The sequence below is a fragment of the Anoplolepis gracilipes genome, chromosome 10, assembly GCF_047496725.1.
Source record: "Anoplolepis gracilipes chromosome 10, ASM4749672v1, whole genome shotgun sequence".
NCBI lineage: Eukaryota > Metazoa > Arthropoda > Insecta > Hymenoptera > Formicidae > Anoplolepis > Anoplolepis gracilipes.
The window spans coordinates 3,968,720-3,993,213 of record NC_132979.1 but is presented as its reverse complement, the minus strand read 5'-3'; the positions used below and the strand labels follow the sequence as shown (position 1 = coordinate 3,993,213).

General features: G+C 29.0%; 6 protein-coding genes across 12 annotated transcripts; 3 read left to right on the top strand and 3 right to left on the bottom strand.

The window, feature by feature from the left end:
* Positions 1 to 870: 870 nt before the first annotated feature.
* Positions 871 to 6,827, top strand: Vermilion (Tryptophan 2,3-dioxygenase vermilion). Of its 4 annotated transcripts, none has more exons than XM_072900309.1 (7): positions 871 to 1,169; positions 2,383 to 2,538; positions 3,051 to 3,259; positions 4,611 to 4,970; positions 5,369 to 5,618; positions 6,089 to 6,182; positions 6,486 to 6,827. In XM_072900309.1, exons 2-7 carry the CDS (start codon positions 2,424 to 2,426, stop codon positions 6,655 to 6,657), a joined length of 1,200 nt encoding a protein of 399 aa, XP_072756410.1. In that variant the 5' UTR covers positions 871 to 1,169; positions 2,383 to 2,423; the 3' UTR covers positions 6,658 to 6,827. The 4 variants fall into 4 exon arrangements, with proteins under 4 accessions (XP_072756410.1, XP_072756409.1, XP_072756408.1 ...); XM_072900308.1 differs by having other exon boundaries at positions 2,378 to 2,538; XM_072900307.1 differs by having other exon boundaries at positions 2,351 to 2,538.
* A 486-nt stretch (positions 6,828 to 7,313) lies between these two features.
* LOC140670007 (cathepsin O) lies at positions 7,314 to 10,529 on the bottom strand. Its single transcript, XM_072900332.1, has 7 exons — positions 10,330 to 10,529; positions 9,398 to 9,536; positions 8,883 to 9,115; positions 8,235 to 8,380; positions 8,054 to 8,101; positions 7,581 to 7,849; positions 7,314 to 7,499 (listed from the first exon to the last, which is right to left on the bottom strand). The coding sequence occupies exons 1-7, from the start codon at positions 10,513 to 10,515 to the stop codon at positions 7,462 to 7,464; spliced, it is 1,059 nt and encodes a 352-aa protein (XP_072756433.1). The 5' UTR covers positions 10,516 to 10,529; the 3' UTR covers positions 7,314 to 7,461.
* A 388-nt stretch (positions 10,530 to 10,917) lies between these two features.
* Rps3 (ribosomal protein S3) lies at positions 10,918 to 12,458 on the top strand. The gene is made up of 4 exons (XM_072900280.1): positions 10,918 to 11,029; positions 11,482 to 11,804; positions 11,912 to 12,099; positions 12,235 to 12,458. The coding sequence occupies exons 1-4, from the start codon at positions 10,997 to 10,999 to the stop codon at positions 12,417 to 12,419; spliced, it is 729 nt and encodes a 242-aa protein (XP_072756381.1). The 5' UTR covers positions 10,918 to 10,996; the 3' UTR covers positions 12,420 to 12,458.
* A 118-nt stretch (positions 12,459 to 12,576) lies between these two features.
* Positions 12,577 to 15,460, bottom strand: Kr-h2 (transmembrane protein 33-containing Krueppel homolog 2). 3 transcript variants are annotated; one of them, XM_072900276.1, is made up of 6 exons: positions 15,300 to 15,460; positions 14,589 to 14,768; positions 14,299 to 14,480; positions 14,116 to 14,183; positions 13,857 to 13,990; positions 12,577 to 13,761 (listed from the first exon to the last, which is right to left on the bottom strand). In XM_072900276.1, the coding sequence occupies exons 2-6, from the start codon at positions 14,747 to 14,749 to the stop codon at positions 13,548 to 13,550; spliced, it is 759 nt and encodes a 252-aa protein (XP_072756377.1). In that variant the 5' UTR covers positions 14,750 to 14,768; positions 15,300 to 15,460; the 3' UTR covers positions 12,577 to 13,547. The 3 variants fall into 3 exon arrangements, with proteins under 3 accessions (XP_072756377.1, XP_072756380.1, XP_072756378.1); XM_072900279.1 differs by lacking the exon at positions 15,300 to 15,460 and adding an exon at positions 15,177 to 15,287; XM_072900277.1 differs by lacking the exon at positions 15,300 to 15,460 and adding an exon at positions 15,023 to 15,160.
* Positions 15,461 to 15,716: 256 nt separating this feature from the next.
* On the top strand, positions 15,717 to 21,078 carry LOC140669874 (retinol dehydrogenase 12). Of its 2 annotated transcripts, XM_072900055.1 has the most exons (8): positions 15,717 to 15,926; positions 17,484 to 17,710; positions 17,807 to 17,996; positions 19,147 to 19,254; positions 19,462 to 19,635; positions 19,733 to 19,946; positions 20,093 to 20,288; positions 20,362 to 21,078. In XM_072900055.1, exons 3-8 carry the CDS (start codon positions 17,822 to 17,824, stop codon positions 20,554 to 20,556), a joined length of 1,062 nt encoding a protein of 353 aa, XP_072756156.1. In that variant the 5' UTR covers positions 15,717 to 15,926; positions 17,484 to 17,710; positions 17,807 to 17,821; the 3' UTR covers positions 20,557 to 21,078. The 2 variants fall into 2 exon arrangements, with proteins under 2 accessions (XP_072756156.1, XP_072756155.1); XM_072900054.1 differs by having other exon boundaries at positions 17,484 to 17,996.
* Positions 21,079 to 21,597: 519 nt separating this feature from the next.
* On the bottom strand, positions 21,598 to 24,426 carry LOC140669876 (ras-related protein Rab-30). Its single transcript, XM_072900059.1, has 5 exons — positions 24,001 to 24,426; positions 23,503 to 23,586; positions 23,211 to 23,394; positions 22,972 to 23,123; positions 21,598 to 22,902 (listed from the first exon to the last, which is right to left on the bottom strand). Exons 1-5 carry the CDS (start codon positions 24,085 to 24,087, stop codon positions 22,792 to 22,794), a joined length of 618 nt encoding a protein of 205 aa, XP_072756160.1. The 5' UTR covers positions 24,088 to 24,426; the 3' UTR covers positions 21,598 to 22,791.
* Positions 24,427 to 24,494: the final 68 nt, after the last annotated feature.

Below are 24,494 nucleotides of genomic sequence, written 5' to 3'. Positions count from 1 at the left end.
GGAAATTGCATGTCCGGTGGAAGATTAAACGCGCATGATGGACGTTTCGTTGCTATCCGGTATCGCCATGTTTATTATAATTATTATTAATATTCATTATATATTTATTCGCATGCGAGAATGAGAGAGAATTTCTATATATATTATTATGCTTTGTTTTCACAATTTTAGAACGTATTATTACAATTTGAAATAATGATATTTTAACTTACATGCGTGTTTCTGCGATCAATATTGCTTATATATTCCATTTATCATATAATGATTAAAAATAAAAAATTAAAAAACAATTTCTTACCATAATATATTTAATACCGGATTTTCTGTCATAAAAAAATTTTTTAATATTTTTTTCACGCATTTGAAATATTCTCGCTTTTGTAATAATTTTATCACTTTCGTTAAAGTATACATGACCTGATATCTATCGTGGAAAAGAAAAATTAAATGGAAATGAAGAAATTTTCGCGACCGACATTATAGAATTCTGCTTCGGATAACAATTTATCGACGACGCGAAGAAAACTTATCTCTGATTAGGGGTGAAAAAAGGGGGTAATTTATTCATTTTGAGCAATTTTTTACAAAAAATTTCTGATTTATGCACAATAATACTTATGTACTGAAACGATAAAAACACTTTATTGGTATTTAAATAAAAGGAAAAATATCTTTCTCTATTATCGAAAGCACAATTATATATAATTCCAAGTTTTTTTTTTTTAATTTTTGTAATGTGATAAGTTAATTATATATAATAAAATGACAGTGTTACAGTTATTGCGAGATTGTTACGTTAATCTTTCCGATATTGTGACATTGCATAATATGTTCGCAGAAGATATTTTCTGACTAGTTTTTAACCAGTCGAACGTTAGTCGTGTATCATCAGTCTCTTCGACAACGTGTGTTGCGCGTGTGATGTCCCGATAAGTTATATTCAAAGAATCTTAATACACATCTTCTGCGACAGAATTTTAATTTATTATTATTTTATTTTTATCTATTTTTTCATTATTCTATAAAGCAATTTTCTATAATATTCTATTTATTTTTAAAAAATATCAAAAACATCTTATTACGAAATTTTTACTTCATCCACTTTTTACGTTAAAGTGAGAAGACATATATATTTCAAAAATGGCTTGTTCGATATCAGGCGATACTTCGTAAGTAAAGCATTCTGTCAATCTAAAAAAAATATTTAAATGCAAAAGAAACATTGCTATTACTTATCTCTATGAAAATCGTTAAAAAATTGCTGAAAAATTATCACGAATAGAATTCAATCAAATTAATTGTAAGAGTTACTTCTATCAAACTTTGAATAACTTAAAGATTATTTTAATTGGCAAAATTGCAATAGCTGAACACTGTTATTATATTAAATGCTGTTATAACACAAAAATTTTGCTACTAGTTACATCATTCACCAGTTTTTAATTTTCTTTCCATGTGTCAAATAACAAAAAAGTATTATATATTGTATGTCATATTAATTATTATATATTAATTTAGTATTATTTATAGAGAGGAATTAATTACTAAAGATGTTACAAGCTAATATTTTTTAATTGAACGAGATATGAAATTTTTATTTTCCAGCAATTATTTTTGTGTCGAATAGATGTCGTATGTTTTCTTGCGAACGACAGTAATTTCAAGCATTGTTTTAAAAACTGTTCGCAACAAGAACTGAACACTTTCTGTCATTTCACTCTTTTTGTTATAATCTTGGTATGACCTTAACTATGTGTGGTCATTTTATTTTAGAAATAACCTTAATGACTTTGTTGAAAAAAAATTAACTTCATCACACAATGCTCGTTTCGATATTAAAGAGTCGCTAAACAACAAGATTTTCATATTTCGTTCAATTTTCACTAATATTAGCCTGTAACACTTTTAGTAATTCTCCGTATGTTACTTTAATTATCTTAGTATACTTATATTAATCATTATTATGGTAATTTTATATAACAAAAAATATTTTAATAAAATGCAAATGTTATTTAATAAAATTAATTGTCAATTAAATTAATCAAAATTTGATCGATGTGATTTTCATTCTTTAACTTCAGTATTTAATATTCTGATATGATTAAAAAATTAACTTGCAGCACCATTAAAATATATTTTTCATTAAATGCTGTTGAGATAAACTACGAACGCATTAAATTCAGTATACTCCTATTATTTCATCACTTTTCTGTTTATATCTTTTTTAATGATAAAGTAATGATAAAAGCATTTCGTAACGCCTTATTTGAACGAATACTCTAACGTTATCAACATTCGATTTTATATATTACTATTTTTATTCATAATATGCAATCTCGTGCAAAAAAAGGGATAACAACGAACATATCTTTCGAAGAGAAGATTACGATCAGGATGAAGACAAATTAAAGCAAGGACCAACGATGCTTTATAGCGAATATCTATGTTTGGACAAAATCTTGTCTGCACAAAGACTTCTTAGTGCTGAGTATAGCGATGAGGTTCACGATGAACATCTCTTTATTATAACTCATCAAGGTATTAATTTCCAACTTTTTATGACATCTAGCAATTAAATTTATAGGCATAGCATATTTTTCAATGCTGACAAAAAATTAAAAATACGCAATTAATTAATCAATCAATCTTTTCACTATAATATTCATAGGAATTTTATTTTGATAGTGTAAACAATTTTCTTAGAAGTTTATCAGTGTTTTTTCAATTATTTGCTTCATAAGCCATTTTTTTAATTAGATCGAAAATATCAAGTGACATTTTGATAAAAAAAGAATGAATAATGTCAAATTGTTAATTGTTTGTTAATTTTGGAAAAAATGAGCGAAATAATTTTATGCATAAAATATACAAAATAATGTATAAAAATTGCTTAATTTTTTTAATAAACATTTTTAGATAAAGTAATAATCAGTTGCTATTATATACATATATGTAATAGTATATTTAAACTTATATTTTAGATCGATATTGATTGCATATGATTTCATGCATATGATTTCAATTGCTTAATTGCATTTTGATTGTTGTAGCCTACGAGCTTTGGTTCAAACAAATTATTTTCGAGCTCGATTCCGTCAAGGCGCTCTTCAGTTCCGAATCTAATAATTACGATGCGTCCAATAGATCTTCCAGCAATCGTTCAACTACCAAGCCGGCTAATGGAGTTTCTCATGTTTTGAACGAGTCGAAAACCTTGGAGATTCTGAGGCGATTAAATCGCATTGTACTCATCCTAAAAGTACGTTTTAAATATAAATTATTTCAAAAAGAAATTATTTTTTAAAAACAGTAATTTTATATTTAATAATCCCAATTAAATTAATAATCGAACGTAAGAAGGAGGAGACACTAATTAATACATATATAATCCGTTTATTTTACAATAACAGTGATAAAAGTGATGGCAATGAAGGGTGAACGGCCCTTAATTACAAGCCGATTAGTAACAGTCTGCGTGTCCCTTCAGCATAATCAAATTTTTCTGTCACCAGACAAAGCTGTTTACTGTCACGACACTTATCTTTTAAAAACATATGTAGAATAATTTGTAACTACATATATGGTACTTGTAAATAAATATAATAATACAAAAGTAAAATATATAAGTATAAAATAAATAAATATAAATAGAGGAAGATTATTTTAATATCATTTCGATCATTTTTTTGCGTAAAGATCTCGTACTAGATTAATATTTTCTAATGTTATTGATATTTAAAACGTACATTTTTCTCTCGATTTAAGCATTATGAGAAGAAAGAATGGGGAAACTATAGAGATAGAGTAAGATGATATCCTTAGATGATATTCTCAGATGACATGCGATACCGGCCACTTATTTTCATTATAAAGAGAGCAGAGAAGAAAAGTTACGTTAGATATGATGTAACAAACTTGTTACTCTATTTCAATACCGCAGAACGAAGGTGTGGTTGAATCTTTTCTTATTTAGATTCGACAAAACGGTTCTTCACGAGTATTCCTGATATGCATGAGAACGTAATATCAAATATCTTGAGATAGAATTACAAATTGAAATAAGATCAATCCTAGATACTTATCACTTTCATTTTCAATAGCGTATTCAGTGTAAATATAATAAATTATAGTTACACACGTGTAAAATATATTAATTCGTAAAATTTATAAATTGTGAGAAGAACTCAATGTTCATTGTCTGCATTTTATATGCATCGCGTTAAAAATGCATGTTATTTATGCACCCTTTATTTACACTGGTACCCATAGAAATGCGAATGCAGTCGTGTTGACAAATCGATAAGAATGTTTAAAGCACGTCCCTTTGTGTAATACTTACAAGATTAACCAGTTTCATTTGATTATGAAACTTTTTTTATAATTAGTAAAGAAGTTTATTTTTTCTTACTAAATTTTCTAATTTTAAGCGCGCGCGTTTAATCAATAGACTCCCGATCAAATGCCGAAATAATTGTATAATATAAAATTAGACGAACATATTTTTCATCAGATAGTTTTAATAACTTGTCATTTTGTTCGATTTTGATAAAATGCAAATTAATATGTGACAATGATGATAATGATTTACAGACGAATATTATAATTTGCAGCTATTAGTGGATCAAGTGACGATTTTGGAAACGATGACGCCCTTGGATTTCATGGCATTTCGAGACTACTTGTGTCCAGCGTCAGGTTTCCAATCATTGCAGTTTCGTTTGCTGGAAAACAAACTGGGCGTGAAGCAGGAGCATAGAGTTAAATATAATCAGAGTTACATGAGAGTCTTTGGCAGAGATCCTAAAGCTATCGAGGCGATCAAGCGGTCAGAAGAGGAGGACAGTCTCAGCATTCTAGTTCAAAAATGGTTAAGCAGGACACCGGGACTTGAGATCCATGATTTCGATTTTTGGGGAAAGTACAAGCGATCGGTGGAGAAAATGCTGATCGAGCAAGAGCAAGCCGCACACGTAATAATGTTTAATCAATTCTATAATATACGTATATTGTTCAACTATCTGAGATCTCTTTTTTTAATAATTTTCGAGTTTTTCTTATTAGATAATTATATAGAATAATTCCGATAAACGATGCGAAATATTACGAAATAATTTTAAAATTGAAAACTCTGGTAATAAGTCAAAAATAAGTTCTACGAAAGTTTTACTTTTCACTTAACTTTAGATGAAATTTAGATTGTTGGTTTAATAGAATTTAAAACTTAACTATAAGATGTATTTAATATTGAAGTTTATATGTGTAAAAAAGAGAATTATAATGTGAACAGACTTTAATATATAATGTTCTTTTTTTTTACTTTCAAGTTACAGAACGATTATTCGAATATTAAAATTTGTGTAAATTTCAGAAACAACCAAAGCAGCAAATCAAAGAATACTTATTGTCTAATATGCGTTCACGGCAAGCGATTTTCGAAACTATTTTCAACGAATCGCTCCACAACGCTCTCGTATCACGCGGGGAACGTAGATTTTCATACGGTGCTCTTCAAGGAGCAATAATGATTACTTTGTATCGAGACGAGCCACGATTCAGCCAACCGCATCAAATCCTCATAGCGTTAATGGATATCGATTCACTAATCACGAAATGGAGGTGTAAGAAAATGCTCATTAATGTCATCTGTTATAAAACCTCGAGGCTATAATTTATTTAATTTATTTATTCATTCGAGATGTTTCTTTTATAAAAGTTTTATTAAATCGCCATTCTTTCTTGTAATCTTATCTCAAGATGAGTTCTACTAACTACAACTTCTTTTTCTTTTTTTTCTCTCTGAAACTTTGTTATCTATGCTTATATTACTGATTTGATATTTTTTAATTTCTTATTGCTTATATAATTCAAAAACAATGATTAACGTAAAGAATAAGAAACCAAAGTGTACGAAAATATGTTATATCTACTTCATGTTTAAATATTTATCTTCATATTAAATGTAAACCTATGTTTACATCTTTAAATTGACATGGTGCTATTGCATATAGGTATGTTAATATTATATCGTTCAATCTTATCTGTTTATATATTATTTTATATTTAAAAAAATATAATCTTTTTTTATCAGATAATCACGTTATCATGGTACAAAGGATGATCGGATCTCAACAATTGGGCACCGGTGGTTCCTCCGGTTATCAATATCTGAAATCCACGCTAAGGTATTTAATTGTTTCAATTAATTCATTTAGAGAAAACATATCGATATATTGTCAATATTATTGCAAATACAATATAGCACTTTTTATTTATCGCGAACTCTTATTATCAACGCAAACATTATACATTATCAATCAATAAATTAACAATAAGTATAAAATTCCGTCGATAAATGTCATCATCTATAAATAACTGTTTTCTATTTGTTATCAAGTATATCACTCTAATGATGTTGAATTTTTGGTATTTGCAAATGAAAATATATTTTAATAACAAGCTCTTTTCTTATTTCATATCTTAAACAGCGATAGATATAAAGTTTTTCTCGATTTATTCAACTTATCAACTTTCCTGGTACCTCGTCATATGATCCCATCGTTGACGAAGCAAATGAAGATAAAATTGTCCATTGCCTGGAACGGTTGGAACTCCGAAGATAATCAAAGTAAATCGGAAGAGACTCTAAGAAACTCCTAAATTACGCACGACAGCAGACCTCATAAAAACTCTAACACAAAAAGTTTTATTTTCTTATTATCATATATAGTTTTATTTTCTTAATATCATAAAGTATAATCAATGTAAATGCATTTACGCTACATGTAACAATTAGATTAAACAAATATTTTAAATCTTTAAAATAGAAAGCTGAATTACTAAATATCTTTAAAAAAATTTCAATAGACTGTACAATTAAAAATTAATTTACAATGTAAAAAAGAAAAAAATCGGAAAATTTCTAATTATTTATAAGTGAATTATTTAGAATATTGATTAAATTTATATAGAATTTAAAGGAAAAAGTAAATATTTCGAGAGTTTGTTTAGATTGAGTTTTACCATGTATTGTTAGAAAAAATACTCATATGATTGCATCCAGTTTTGAATAGTTGTAGATACCACTACCATGTCTCGAAAAATATTTTTTAGACCAATCTTTATTAAAATATTTAATAGATTTCACATATATATTTGTATTTCTGCAAATATTACTGAAATATGCAAATATTTTACTATAAAAACATAATGTTATTGCCATATACCTAATAAAGCATGTTATTAAATTACAGTCTTATAATATTTCTGTTTATGATTTTCTCTGTAAAAAAGATATAAATATATATGTATATATATATATATATATATATATATATTATATTTATTTACATTATATTTATATTGTATTATACTAGTATATATTTAATTGATCCTCGGCTTCTATAGATCTATTATATTTAAAAATAGAAGCTAAAATAGAACGATTTAGGACGTTGTGATCAGTTAAATAACATCAAGCGATGAGACTTGATTAACTATACCTGAAAACACATAATTTATTATCTGCTGAAATAGTTGATTTAATTAGCATAAATGTCGCATACGTTCGAAATTAATCTTACCGCATAAATTTTTACCGATCGCAATATAAATGTAACCTTTGTTACCAAAGGTCGGGCCCCATGAGTTCTTAATGATATAATGCGGTATACTCGCTGTCATATCGTATCCCACTATCTGTACCGCATGATTCAAATTGTTAAATGAACCGTCGCAGTGATACTGTATTATACCGCCTAAATAATTCTGCCAAGACATGGCATTCACCGCAGCCGCCATGGGTCCATGAGCAACGAGCAGTGGCAAAAGTTCGTTTTCAGCATTTACAAAACTGGAACAAGTTCGATTAGTATTCGAGAACTGGTGTTCGAAACGTGTACAGCGTGTAAAAATTTTTGCACGCAGCCTTTGTTGATGTTTATAAAATTGACGATTATGCAATTGGTATACATAACAGGAAATACATAGATATTTATATCTATGCGCTTCAATTTTATCACTATGCGCTTAATAAATACAAAAAAAGTTAAACTACCTATCGCATGTGAAATCCGATATTTTAACTCCCGTTGTCTTCGCAGTTCTGAAATAGTTTGGATCACTTTAAGAGCCGTTATGTTACTAATACGATTTATATTAGTCTTTAGATTATAGAATTTAAGTCATATATTTTTTATATTGCTAAGCAAATACCCTTGCCATCTGCATGCACCTACTTAGACAATCTACATGCATCGTCTCGCCATGTGAGAGGATAAACGTTCTCGGAAATGATTCTGGTCTTTGACACCAGCAGCCACGAGAGTAAACTGCATATATCACCACCCTGGCATCCGTAATCGCCCGGCATGCAATCGATCATCTGTTACGAGATAAAAGTTTAGCTATCGGTTGTCGAATTGAATATGTAAGGATCTAAAAAAGTATTGAGACTTTCAGAAAATATCCACAATTTTGTTGTTATAATGATTTCTTTTAACGTATCGAGAAAATTGTATACAACAAATCTTTTTAAAATCTTAAAACTTTTCTTTAGTTCCCTACATGTAAAGATTACAAGTTGAAAAACTGAGGGAGCTGCTGGAATAATAAAGAAAAAGAATTTAAACGACTTTAAAAGTCAGTCAATATATATATATATATATATATATATAATATGTGTTTGTGTGTGTGTGTGTGTGTGTGTGTATGTATATGTATATAACGAATTTATTCGATGGTGAAATTTATTTGTACGTATTACAACGTATACAAGTGCATAAAGGCACTTTCATCAAATTTGCATTTTGCACAGGCTACATTCTCGTTTCCAGCAGTTCCCTCGCCTGTAAACAGAGAAGCGTGTCAGGAATATAACGACCTACTTCCTGTACGCTAAAGGGATACAAAGTTCCGTTTTTGATGGCGTACATGGATTCGACCACCCCGATAGTGCTGAATGCCCAGCACGCACCGCAACTCTCCTGGTTTCGAACTGGCCCTACGACCCCTCGCTCCCGCCAGTCGAACTTGGAGGGTATGCCCGTTACCCTTTTCACGCGATTAACCGAGTTCGTAAAATGCTGATGATAATACGACGACGTCGTATGTTTTTGACCTAATTGATAAAATTGCCATATTTATATCAGCAAGTAAATTGTATTACATTCATATTTAACTCATGTTGTGGATTTTTCTCGAGAGATAAATTTTTATTTATTTTATTAAATATGATATAACATATAATCTGAACTTTGTAAAAAAAGATGAATGATTTCTTATAAATTTTAAGATTTTGTTTTTTTTTTAGTATTAATAAAAGAAAATTATTATAATATGTTGATCTCGCTTTTGCTTTATTTTTGCGATTGTTCATGCCTTTTAAAACAAATGTCTTTACCTCGTAAAGATAAATCGGGAAGTAGAGTTCGTTGTAAAAATTCATCTTCGGATAAATCAGAGAATTCTGTCAGGCCATAATACGCGCTTTCCTGGCACGATCGAAGACTATTCATCTTTTCAATGTTTCGCAATGAATTCTGCAATTAATTTTATAATTAATATTACTAAAGTAAAACAGGCTGCATTTTTATATGCACTATTGATATAAATACAAAGAAATTAGATAGAAAAATCATCTTTAATTACATAATTATATAATTATATAATTTATTATATTATTATATAATTTTAACTATGTCTGTCACTAGATATATGTCTATTTTCTTAAACTCCTGTATATATTTATTTTTTTGTATTTTTATTTTATATTTTATACGTAATGTAATTATAGTTATAAGCTCATTCAGAACGCGCTTTAATCGATAAAAGTGCGTATGTAGCATATAGTTCAAGTTACACTATAGAGTTTTAGAAATAAATGCGTGCACTACATTTCGAATCAATTTACACTGAGTTTTCAAAATAAAAAAACATGCAAACAGTATAATATAATCGAAGATAAATATAGAAAGAAATTATAATTAATAAAGAGAAATTTTAAAATCAAACAAGTTTAATATTTTTTTATCTTCTTACGCTCGTTCCATTTTGTTGATCCCGATGGAATTAATTAAAATTAAAACATCACGCGCATGTCATGTCATAAATGAATGACTCATGTAGTATATATAATATTATTTAATTAAAATAATTTGAATATGTAATATATTTAAAGAACTCATAATTATGTACATAGGATAAACAATAAAATCCGAAGATTAAATCCGTAAAAAATACATTTAACGGATTGATGGATCGCGCAACCTTTCAAACTTGTGCGCCTGTGCTTTCTACTAACAATCAATTTTGACAGATCGATTTATCGTTTACCTGAAAGTGCTCGAATCGCTCTTTATATTCTGCAGAATCATTCTTGTAGGATTTATTGTGTTGGGCAACATAATTCGCGAACAGTTTTGCGTCCTCAGCATTTTTGTCGGGCTCGACTTTAATCGGTATCATAAAGAAACACAGGCTCACGATCAGCACTATCACCACCATCGTCCGCCACTCCATCGCGTCTCGTGCGCATTACAGCACGCACATTCTCATAATGTGTCCGGTGTCTGGCGTCCGGCTCTCGTCACAATATTGACATAAACTTAATCAATAATAGAGATAGAATAAGTGCGTGTATAATTTAATTAAAGACCAAGTAAGAAGAAACGGATGATTCAATTTTAATTCCGCCATATTTGGTCGAATACGAAATGGGCGAATCAGTAAAAGAGCGATAATGTCCAGACTTTCCTTTACATTGTGAAACTTAAATATAATGTAATTAAATGCATTCTATTTTTTAGGAAAAATTATATTATCTTGCCGCGAGAATTGTCAGTGTGAATTAAATGTTATTTTGATTTCGGAATCAATTTTTTTCGTACATTGGATGTACGCATATGCGAGGTGGATATACGCATCTATTAACATCGCTTAGTTCGTGGCCAGTTGTGCGCTTCCGTTCTAGATCTAAATGTTTCGGCCTTTCGTGTAAAACATGGAGAACCGTTCCATATCGAAGAAAAGGAAGGTTAGTGATTTTCAAGAGTTTTATAATAAAAAATATGTAAAAATATGCTCATTGTCGCAATGCTAGAAGCTGTTAAAAAGATATTTCGTTGAAAATTTCACGAATGCAATACTCGCACATAGTGGATGACATGGATATTTCTAGCGTCACTCTCACTGACTTTACATTTCACGTGTCCTGGTTCTGGAAAAAAATATTTAAAATGTGCGAAATTTTGCTAAATCCGGTGTATCTTTATTTTCTCTCTCTATACTTTCTTTAAATCTTGATATTTTTTAACTATATATTGGTTATGTTTATTTTAATAAACGTAGACTAGGTTATAATCTGATTACATTTACGTGATTAATTCGCGAAAATATTCTATAAGAAAATTCCGTACAATACAAAATGATGCAGGAAGAGAGGTTTGATATTATGTATATTTATTCTTTCCTTCTTTTTGTTTATAGTTCGTAGGAGACGGTGTCTTCAGGGCTGAACTGAACGAGTTCTTGACTCGCGAGCTCGCCGAGGATGGCTATTCGGGCGTGGAGGTCCGTGTGACACCAAACCGAACGGAAATTATTTTGTTGGCCACTCACACGCAGAGCGTGCTCGGTGAAAAAGGACGCAGGATTAGAGAACTGACGTCTGTGGTGCAAAAGCGTTTCAACTTTAAAGAACCACAAAATGTTGAATTGTACGCCGAAAAGGTCGCCACACGTGGCCTGTGTGCCATCGCACAAGCAGAGTCTCTACGATACAAGCTGATTGGAGGTCTAGCTGTACGAAGGTAAATTAGTGTATCTTATTTGGTTTTCCATTTATTTTATTAATCATGTACCTTCTGTAATTTCCATTAAGTAAATATCTCAATTTTGTTTTCTTATTTGTTATCAGAGCATGCTATGGTGTTCTGCGTTTTATCATGGAATCTGGTGCAAAAGGTTGCGAGGTTGTTGTCAGTGGTAAGCTACGTGGTCAGAGAGCGAAATCGATGAAATTTGTTGACGGACTTATGATTCATTCGGGTGAGCCGACCAATGAGTATGTGAATACCGCAACTCGACATGTACTTCTTCGCCAAGGTATAATTGCATTAACTAATACTATAGTAATAATATGTTTTGTTATAGAAATTACATTTATTGATATAAAATATTTATATTTTACAAAATTGTTATCTTTATTACATATATGTATTTTTTTAATGTTTATTTTAGGTGTACTAGGAATTAAGGTTAAAATTATGCTACCTTGGGATCCCAATGGCAAGAGCGGTCCGAAGAAACCTCTTCCTGATTATGTATCTATTGTGGAACCAAAGGAAGAAATACCCCCATCGGTCCCGATTTCTGAGGTAAAACCATCAAAAGATTTACCTCAACCTGCTCCAATTGCTGTATAATGATCATTTGAATAAAAAATAAATACAGAAAATAAAAAATCTTTTTTATTTTAAATACAATAATTTGAAGAGCTCAAAGAAAAATTATTTGTATTAGATCAAGTTTTCATTTTAATGTAAAATATTTGTTTTAAAAAATTTCAATAGCTAATACACATTTTACTTAGAAAGATTTATTGACCATGTTTTGAGATTACTACATGTCAGCATAGTGATAATTATCTTCATTTACAAAATCATTATGAATTTTAAATATGACAAATATGTTCAAGTGTATCAATTAAAAGATGGACAAAATTATATTAGAAACGAAAAATTGACAAAAATATATGTAAGTATTAAATTAAACTTATTCCAAAGAGATGGCGAGTCAATATAATTATTCTGTATTTCAAAAATAATTTTCTATGTTGTATACCTCAGATATTAGACGCTTATAATACCGAAAAACACCGTGCAAAATAAAATTAATCAATCAAAGAAAACATAACTAACAAACAATCAACATTATAAATTCTATTATATGTACCATTACCTATTTGTTATAAATTTATGTTTCAAATTTGTATTACATTTGAAACTATAAAGTTAGTATATGTGCATAGATATTTTTGTTCTTATCTAAATATAACAATAGATTCAAAGTATTCTGCAAAATAGATATAGGGAATTTTTCAGCAAGACACAGTGTAATACAATCTATTAATGTGAATGAGATACATTGATATATTCTCTCTGACATACTGTGAATTGTATTACACTGTCTTGTTCGAAAGCTCTCATAAAAGATATCTACAACTAAATCTATTAACCGAGTTATATAATTTTTTTCAATTGTGAATTCTATATGATAATAATTAGTACAAAGTCCTCATATTTTCTTACTTAATATAATTTATGAACGTTTAATAATTAATGAACATAATTATATCAAAAAAAAACCATTCAGGCTTTGATTGTTGCCACAGATATTTCCAATTATCAAGCAATACATATTCATTATGAATTTTGATGTCGGCACTCATTTTGTGCTAACACTAATTCAATGTGTTGCTGAGTGGACCCTAGAACCCTAGGAGATCTGTCTTGAGACGATAAGAAAAAATTTAAATTTAACATCGTAAATATTTATTGACGCACTGGCGCCATTTGTTGAGTCAAGGACAGCAGACCGTCGATCATTCTTCGAATAATATCTGGCACCGCCGGTTTTTTCGACACCGAACTTAATCCGTTTCTAAGTTCGTAAAATACATTTCGCGTAAATGGATTTCTTTGCGATGCAAGTCGCAGTTTCAGGAACTGATAGTAGATGAAAGGTGTCAGCAGACCGGCACGTCCCCTATGAAAAATATATTTAGCATATTATCACAATACCATCTCTTAATTACGATCTTATTAGGCTGGCATAAAAAAACAGTAATCTTATGTACATACGTAAATACTAGGAGGACTGTAAATGGCAAGATAATAATTTCCGACAGAGCGCACAAGCGAAGGATATTGCGCGACTGAAATTCCACTAGAGATATCAAAAGGCGAGCACCCCACCAACTATTCTGTCCTAGGCACTAGACACAGAATACATAAATAAGTTATTCTTAATAAGACTTGTATCAGTTCAAAATGATTATGCAAAAATGACTAGACAATTTTCTTACATAAATATCATGTAATCATATACTTGTTTACTTACATCTAGCAAGGTAAGAGAATAACTGGCCAAATGCATCACAGCAAAAAGAAACACTGGCGTCAGTACCACTATATATTGATTAAGGATTTAATTTTGTTATTATTAAAAATATAAATCATTTAAGAAAGAGAGGCTCTTTCCAATTTGATGTCAAATTATGTAAAACAAATATAAAAAGGATACATGTAACTGGTGCTGCATACAAAAATATCAAGGAATAAAACAAGTAGTGGCACGAATCTTCCAATAATAACGTCTCTAAAAATTGCCTAGTGAGCTGAACATGGGGCACTCTTTGGTGAAGACGTAATGCACTGGTGGCTGCATTATTCATCAATACCTTATAGTATATATTGTAAGGATTCCTAAAAAAAAAAAAAAAAAAAAAGTTGTGAAAAGTATTAACATACATTAATATATTTCACAAGTACAAGTATTATTCTAGCTATAAAATGAGAAAAATAAAAACCAACCCAAATATAGGAATGATATAATCAATGGTGAATAGTATGGTAAAGAGTCTTGTGACCCATAATCCGAACTTAATTTTATTTTCTATAATATGTTGTTTCAAAGCTGGCCATCCTTTTTCCACTTGTGGCGATGAGTCGCTAGATCCACTTGCACTATCCATATTTTGTGCTATTCTGAAGCTGAACAAAGCAAAAAGTACTAGAGATGAAAGAGAAATATTTTTTTTATTAATGATAATTTTTTTTTAAAACAATAACTTTTTTGTGCCTTTTTTTTAATTGCGTTTAGTAAAATCTAAATTAAAAAAAAAAAATAAAAAAAACTTGTACATTTCATATGCAAATAAGTAACAAAAATTACGCAGAAATATACATGACAAAAACATATATGCAGCAATATGCATGACATCACGCATTTCTAAAGTGAAAGTTACCACTTTCTTCGGGAAAGTTATTTCTTTTTGATTAAAAGACTCGAAGTTTCCACACAAAAGCTAAAAAAAAACGTCGAATCGCGGAAACTCGATTACAGACACTGAAAAGGAGGCATGCGTAAGCGTTTTTTTCTTAATTCATAGCGATTATTACACGTAACATCGATGCACACACGACTTGGCTATAGGTCCCGCGGGTTATATCGTCATTTTGATGATATCGCGAACTGACATCGGGCCCGATCTTAGCTAATTGAATATTAATTAAGCCACTTACGCGTAACCCGATGATACGCACGGTATACTGCGATACAATGATTCTTTTTACACGTCAGTAACACCAATAAACAATTACGCGGGTCCACCTATTCGGAACATCTACGTGTCTAACAAGTCGAGAATCGAGAATCACCGCAACATTGGCCGAGTCCTAAGTCTCGACATTGCAATTCGTGAATTTCACCTGTAGATGTAGTGCGGGATCTTTAATGTGGCTCCATCTCAGGTCGATACATGTATATAATTGTTATATGTATTTAAACGGATCGCTCGCAACTGATACTAAAGCCTGGTCTACAATAGAGTCGTCAAATTCTTCTCTAAATTAACTGTGATTGGTTAATTACTTACGACTCTTGTAGATCAGGCCTAAAGCATGTGACGCTCATGGGCCAACCATATCAGCTGTTGCAGTTGTCACTGTCAGTACTGTCACAGTTTAACGTGGTACTGTCTCTATCACATTGTCAGTATATCGTAGTAACCACATTGTATGGAGTTTGTATCTCTCCTGAAACAAAACTTCCAGTCTCGAAAAATTGCAAAAATGTGTCGAGTGTCAAAGAGACGTTTTAATGTCCACGTGAAAAATATATAACTGCTGAATGAATCACTTACTTTATAGGTAAGATAATTTTAAACTTATAATAGTAACTTGCATAATACGAAAATTTTCAAAAGTTGTGCATTGCTAACTGATAGTATTGACGAAATAATTATCGAATTAGAGAAGAGAACTGAGGAAGGAGTATACATTATCTTTCTAAATAAATTTTAAAATAATTTAAATATTTTAAGTTTTATTTAAATATTTAAGTCTATCTTTTAAAATAAATGTGTTTCATATTTCACGAATTTTTGGAATTCATGGATTACACGTTACATATATATGACATTTTGCTAAAAATAAATAATAAATCTAAGGTATACATTTTATTTTTTTTAATTTTTTTAAAATGAATGTAAAGTTTATCATATTTCATGAGTTTTTAAATAAATGTGGAGTTATTATATTTCATGAGTGTTTGTCATGGATTTATCACATATGACATTTTAATTTAAAAAAGTAAAAAAAGAATCGAGTTTTGTTTATATGCAAAAAAAGATTTATGCGAAAAATGTAACTGATTTGTTTGTACAATGATGAATAAAAAATAAATGAATTAAATATGCATCAAAAATAAAATTAAAATAAATTTTTAAAGAATTATGTTTTTTTTTTAAATAATATCATTTCTTATGCTTCTATAATGTGCTTTATATATATATTTTTTTTTCTTTTATTTATTTATTTATATTTAATATTGTCACATAATTGTGTTTATATATATATATATATATATATATATATATATATATATATATATATATATATACAGTAAAAAATAAAATACTAATTTTAACATTTTTTGCATGTCCCAGAAAGTCTACTCTAAATAAGTTATAGTATATTAGTAAATAATTCATTCATTGTGTTATTTCTTGATAAATTAAAAATATTAAGTAATTAACACAAAACTATATTTATTTTTGGTATTGTGGCTTTAGTGTGATGTAAAAATAACATACAAATTAATTAAAATCTACATGAAAGAGTAATTACAATAACCTGTAAGAAATGTTGATAGAACATTTTAAAATTCATTATTACTTGCAGATTTATTTTAACTTTTCTTAGGATGCTAAATTAGTTTTAAAACATGTTAATTGTTTTAAATGATTATTGTTATTGATGTGTTAAAACCATTCAAAATTATATTCCATTGCTAAAAGACGTAGACAAAGTGTTAAGTTATAAAGTTAATATAAACGTATTAACACATGAAAATATTATAAAGGTAATCATAATAGCATATCACCTGTATGTTAATTTTGCATTGGAGTAGTAATCAAACGTGGTAACACAAGAAAATTTTAACATATGGACGCACAATTTTTTACTGTATATGTGTTTATTTATATTTAATATTGTCATATAATTGTATATATAATTGTATATATATATATATAATTTGTAATTGTCGGATAAGAATAAATTATTTTGTTCCACATAAAAATAATTATGATATTAATAATACATAATCTTTTTTTTAATAAAATAAAATATAGAGGAAGAAGTTTTTCAAACACAAAAAAAGTATTCCAAAGATAATATAGATATAAATAATATTTTTCTTTTCAGATAAATTATTCAACTTAAGATCAAAGATGCTTCTCACGAATACAAGTCAAAGAATGCGTATGCAAATATTAAAACGCTGGTAGGGAGAAGCCAAATATGCCAATATTTCCATTCTAAAGAAAGGACATTCTTGTTATATATATATATATATATATATATATATATACTTCATGCGCAGATAGATTTCACGCATAACGGTTGATGTGCCTGGAAAGTTTGGATGTAGAGTAAGTAAACGCGGTACCTAACGGTAACTGGTTAGTCGAAGAGGAAGTTCTACCTTTTCTTAGGACAGCAGACGCGTTTTTTATTTACGTTTCTAGATATTACGAGGATAAATGTTACTCGAAGCGATTGTGATTTGCGTACTTGTTACGCTCGGCGTCATTTATTTTACATCTCGAAAAATGTGGTATACAATCGGACTAACTTTGCTCTACCAAATAAAGTACCATTACATTGGATTTATATATCACCTCGATGATTTATTTAATGCCCGATATAATAAAACAGGTAAGAAACAAAAAGAGAAATGTGAATTAATTTTGTGTAAATTTTTAAATATATATAATACTGTACTTCCTATGGGAAAAAAGAAAAAAACCCATTACTCTATATCTATATACGCGCAAATGTATCGAACAAATATGAAAAATATTATAATAGCAAAAACTATATAACATTTCAAAATAAATATTATTTTTATAAGAATTTTTGATTTTTTATGTGTATAATAAAAACGAAATATTACATACATAAAAATGATATAAATTAATTTAACAATAAATAAATTAGTTTAAATATACATAACACATTTTTAAAACATATTACTGACAAATTACTTATGGAAAAAGATTATAATGAAAAATATCAAAGAATTATTAGTACAATCTCAGTATAAATAAATTTTATAAAAATTACGAAAGTACGAAAATATAAAATTTTCTTTTGTTAAAGAGTAAAGAAAATAAATATAAATAAAGTCAAGATTTAAAAACAAGTGAACAAATGTCGCGAAAAACACCATACAATTATATACAATAAATGGACGCAAAGATTTAATAAATTAACAATAATCATCGACGGTCGCAAAGAACATAATTAATAAACATAATAAATAATTACATAATTAATTAATGAACGCATACTATGTTAAAAGGCATAGACATTTCTGTTCTTAACTCTGGACTCTCTTCAATATTATTAAAACTATAATAAATAATAATTGGAAAAAACAATTAAGAAATAAAATAAAAATTATTGTATATTAATTTGTGTCTCGTATTTTTGTAATATCCGTTAACTTATGTTTTTAAATTTTGATCTTATTTATATTTTTATTGTTTGACTTTATTTATATTGATTTTCATCATTCGCTCCTTAAGCACGGCGATGTCTCTCTTATTGAAAATATGAAAATTATTTCTTAAAACTAAAATATGTCTAATAATAATGAGATGTATATATTATTTGAATATTTAATTAATTTGACATGCGTGTTTCTCGAAATTATAAGAAAATAAAATAGAAATTACATTACATACAATTTGCTCGTCTATTATTATTTTATAGGATGCGATTAAAGTTAAATGAAATTATATTTAATTATTAGACTTAATTTTGTTTATATTTTATACAATTCTGTGACAATTCTTTTTTCCAGATCTACCTATAGTACCGAACAAAGTTGCTATATTAACTGGTGGTTCTAGAGGTATAGGAGCGGAAGTAGTCAAGAAATTGTTACAGTGTGACATGGAAGTGATTATCGGTGATTATGAGTTATTTATTTAATTATTATCGGTGCAATATTACTTTAACATGTGTTTCTCAGAAGTCAAAACTCCAATCTTTCTCTCTCCCTCTCTCGTGTATTCTGATATTAAAATTAAGAAATTTACAAAAAAATGGAGTCGATCAATTTGATTTCTGAGAAGCTCATATCACGTCAACGAAATTTACAACGAAATTTAATTAGCTTGTAGGACAACTACCATAGGTGAAAAGCTTATTCTCGATATTAGAAGATCTGGCATCGCCAGAGGACGAGCAAAGGTTTATAAGCTTGATAATTCATCTTTCGAATCGGTAAGAGAATTCGTGAAGAAAATAAAAGCGGACTATGACAGAATTCACATATTAATCAATAATGGTATGTCGACCGTATGGAAAGAAACAATCCATTTTAATATATAGAATGTAAAAGAATTTCATATATAAAACGTAAAATGTTTGTTGTTAACTTTCAGCTGCCATTATGTTCGGCCCGTATAAAGAAACGATAGATGGCTTCGAAGAACAGTGGGCAGTAAATTACTTATCACACTTCTTACTAACATCTCTTCTTCTGCCGTTATTGAAAGCTGGCGGAATTCCCGGTGATTGCAGTAGAATTATTAATATCACTTCAGTCGCTCATTACATTAGCGACATAGACTTTGCCTCCATAAACAACAGTTCAAAGTAATTATACGTAAAAAATATGCTATTTTTTACAAATTATTTTTCATTTATTTAAAAAATTTTTTAAATTATTTTAAAATTATTTTTTAATATACTATGTAATGCGTTATTTTCTATATCAATACACAATTATTTTATCATACTAGGAACACATTCTGCACGCAAGCAGCGTACGGACAAAGTAAATTAGCGCAGACGATGTTTACGATAACATTGCAAAAGTTATTAATAGATAAGTTATTAAATGTCCTAGTATATTCCGTGCATCCAGGTATAGTAAAAACAGAATTGTTTAAGAATACATTGATGGGCAAAAACAAGTGGATGATGTTCAAATGGAAGGTAAAGCGATAAAATAAAAATTTCTAAATTTTTCTAAACTATTATTCAGTCAATTAATTTACTTTTGTTATAGACACCTGATCAAGGAGCTACTTCAATAATATATGCCGCATTGAATAAAGATATTGAAAGAAAAGGCGGGATATATATTAGTAATTGCAAAGAAGCCGCTATTCCTTCGTTAGCATTAGAAGAGCAAATCCGTAAACAATTGTTTGAACTGTCCTTAAAGCAAGTACAGTTAAATGATTTTTTTCAATATTTGTAACAAAAAGACACGATATTACTTATTACCATAGAATATAATAGTTGATGAATAATTCATTTATGACATATTGAACAATGCACATATATATGAAATTGTAAAAAAAATATTACTATGTTTTGTACATTTGAAAGATTTATGCGTTATGCTCATCCATTATAATTCTAATCGCGGAGCTAATTTTAGTATGTAACTTGGACATTATGAATCATCAAATACTTAAGCAGTTTTTGCGTCAAATCGACAAATATGAGAATAGAATAAACATCAGATGACTTTAAAAGATAACCTTGTTACGTAAGTTACTTTATTATTATAATAAATATGACACACAAAACGAACAATTTGTGTGTCAATATGCGTTAAACATGCAAATTCCAGGTCCCTGGTTTTTATATTGTAAAGTAAAAAATAGTGTTTAGAATATTGTTGTTTGAAGGATGCATTTTACATGACATAATTTACATATTAAGTCTATAAATATTATTGCACATTTCTTTTCATAACACATAAAGAAAAAAAAATTAATATTTTATATTTTGATGGTATTTTATTACAAATTGTGTGATTTATATTATGCATTATTAATAACGTACAGTACATAATTGTATAACAAAGTATTATTATATATAACATAAAGTCTTTGGAATAAAACTCTATGCTAATTTGTATAAATTTACCTGAATTTTAAAGATCTTTAATTGTAATTGTAAATATTCAGAAATAAAATAATTTAATATTATGTACATTTATGTTGTGCATTATTTCAAAAATTGTAAAATTTATTAATAAAATAATGCAAATTTAGTTAAATATAAAAGATACAGATTAGATATGTAATAATTTCATTTTCCTCAATTTAACCTTATTTTCCTGCGAAAATGAATATCACTAAAATCAATTCGTCAAAAGAAAAAAATCTAAATAATCAAGGAATAAAAGTTATAAACTATTTTAAAAGTTAGTAGCACTTTAAAAGTTTCAGCTACAAGTAATTTATAGCAATATACATATCATTTATAACAATTATGTGTGATTATAATAGGTATAAAATATATAAAAAATGGTGAAGAGAGACTAGAGCACTATCTCTCTGTTCGAATTTCACTGCCAGTACTAAAAATCTATAGTTTACGTTACGTACACTATAAATTTTTTAATACTGGCAGGTAAATTCGAATGCAGAGTATGTCAAAATATTAGTACATACAGTACTAACAATAATGAAAATCTTAATTGTAGAAATATAAATGAGAAATAACATATTAACATTACATAAGACATAAATAGAATAAACCTAACAATTAAGATTGCTTATAATCGTAAATGTAAATATAATAAAAATCAGATCACATAAATATTATAATGTAGATATTTACCATAATATCATATACATTCTGCACTGTGTCCTCTCTTTTAGATTTGAACAAAATCTATTTATTATTTAAGATAAAAAATAATTTTCAATGATTATGTACTGTGTGAGATTTATAATAAGATCTATATTTCAATTTAATATCCTATTACGAGCATATAGTGAGCTGCCATTTTCAAAATAGCATGTATGTATATATGTGATAAACACATATGAATATTGCACATTAAAAATAACTTTATACTCTGTAGGCTTGTGTAATATCTTGTAAAATTCTTATTATTAAGATTTTGGACAAATCAAAATCCACATTATGATAATAAACATTTGTACTTTTAAAGTAATAAAAAATACTGCAGTTATGATATAAAATGCACATCTCTCTACGGCATATAGAAATAAATACTTAAACAATTATATAACATCATACACAAGCAGTATTACTTCAATAAAATAAAATTGATGCTAAAGCACATTTGATAATAGAGCATTAATTGCACTATAAAAATTTATAATCACATATCTATAAAAATTTAATGTTCTATAAAAGCTAGTGCTTAATAGTATATTTAAATTCTCTCGTCTCTCTGCTATATATATTAAATATATCTTACAACATAGTATAATGCAACATAACATATAATATAACACTAAACAATAACTGTATCACTCTTTTTTAAAAATGTATTAGATGTTTTCTATGTTATCAAATATTGATACGCTTGATATTCAATCATGTCTATAAAAAAAGGTTGTTTTACACACACACACACACATATATATATATATACATACATGTGTGTATGTGTATATATAAAACTAAAAATATCTGAAATATGCTTAATATTACATACAAAAATTATTTAAGAAAGTCTACTACAACCGCAATTACTACTATCACCTATTGATGTCGTTTTACCATTTATTGAAGTGGCATTCGTTTCATATCGAGGTAATTCCTTACAGCGTGCTTGCTAAAATAACATAGCCACTGCAAAATATACTCTAAATGAGATAATTTTAAATAAAATATGCTCACTTACTTCCATAAGTTCAGCTGCTATCTCCATAAATAATCTCTCTACATTTTCTGCCTCTTTGGCAGATGTTTCTAGAAAGTACATTCCATGTCTTTGTGCAAAATCTTCACCCACATGTGTCGGTATTTCTCTATCTTCTCGATCAATTTTATTTCCTAATGTTCAAGAACATATATTTATTAAATTATATAACAATTCTTACAGAAGATTTTTCTTTTACGAATTTATATCTTTTTGCTTACCTACTAATATCCTAAGAACTTTATTACTTGCATATTCTTCAATTTCTCTTAACCAATCAGGTAAACAGTCAAACGTAGGTTGACAAGAAATATCATAAACTAATATCAATGCATGTGCTGATCTATAATAACTCTGAGTAATAGAACGAAATCTTTCCTGTCCTGCAGTATCCCAAATTTGCAACTGAAAAAGGAGATAATAGAGAAAGATTAGAATATATAAATTAAATATTTATTTTATATATATATATATATATATAAATATTAAACTTATATGTTAAGTTATATATACCTTAACTTTTTCATTTTCTACTTCAACAGTCTTAATCATAAAGTCGACTCCAATTGTTGCACCTTGTCCAGGTGGAAATAAACCCTGCAAGTTTTAAAAGATATCATATACAATAAAAGATAAATATACATTTATGCATGTACAAATCTGATTGTCTTCATCAAACTTTATATATGTGCTGTAATAATTTTATTAAGGGAAAATATGAGTAACATCAGCTAATACTATAAAAAGAAAATAATATAAGACAAAAAAAGATAAAAAATTACTTATGCACAGAAAGGACAATACAAATGCTATCATGTTCTGGATATGTAGATGACATCATCTCCACAACGCATAAATAATGAACTTTCCACTCTTCCTGGAAACGCGTCCGTGCGTGAACTTGGCGTGCCAGGAAAGTTTCACGCGAAAAGATCGACGTTCGAGATCTATTTCCCTCGGATTCATCCAACCGAGTCCGAAGAATCATCGGGGAAACGTCATCTGACGTACCTGAGTGAATCGTCGTACTAGGCAAGTCTTGCCCACGCCGGCGTTGCCCACGAGCACGACCTTGAAGAGAAACTTGTAATCCTCCATATTCACATCAACACCGGGAAGTAGGCTTCGGCGACGAATGCGCGCTCGCGTGCCTTCTATTCAACGGGGACGACACATCGGATCGGAGGCGAGAGAAAGAGAGAGAGAGAGAGAGACAAAGAGATCTTCAGGCACAACAGACTTTCAGCAGGCGTTCACCGGTTGACAGCGGACTGACGCTGACGCGCGTATGTAATAATATAACGCGTATAACGCGTGCTCTCCTTTTCGGTTTCGCGGCCGAAGGAGGAGGGGGAGGGGACCCTCGGGGAGAAAACGACTACCTCGACATCGTCGTCACGCTTGCCGCTGCACACGATTCCTCACTGAAGCTTCTCGTTTCCCTCGGACACCCTCGGACGAGACCGACCGAGGATGCGCGCGCGCGGCGCGAAAGTTCCATCTGA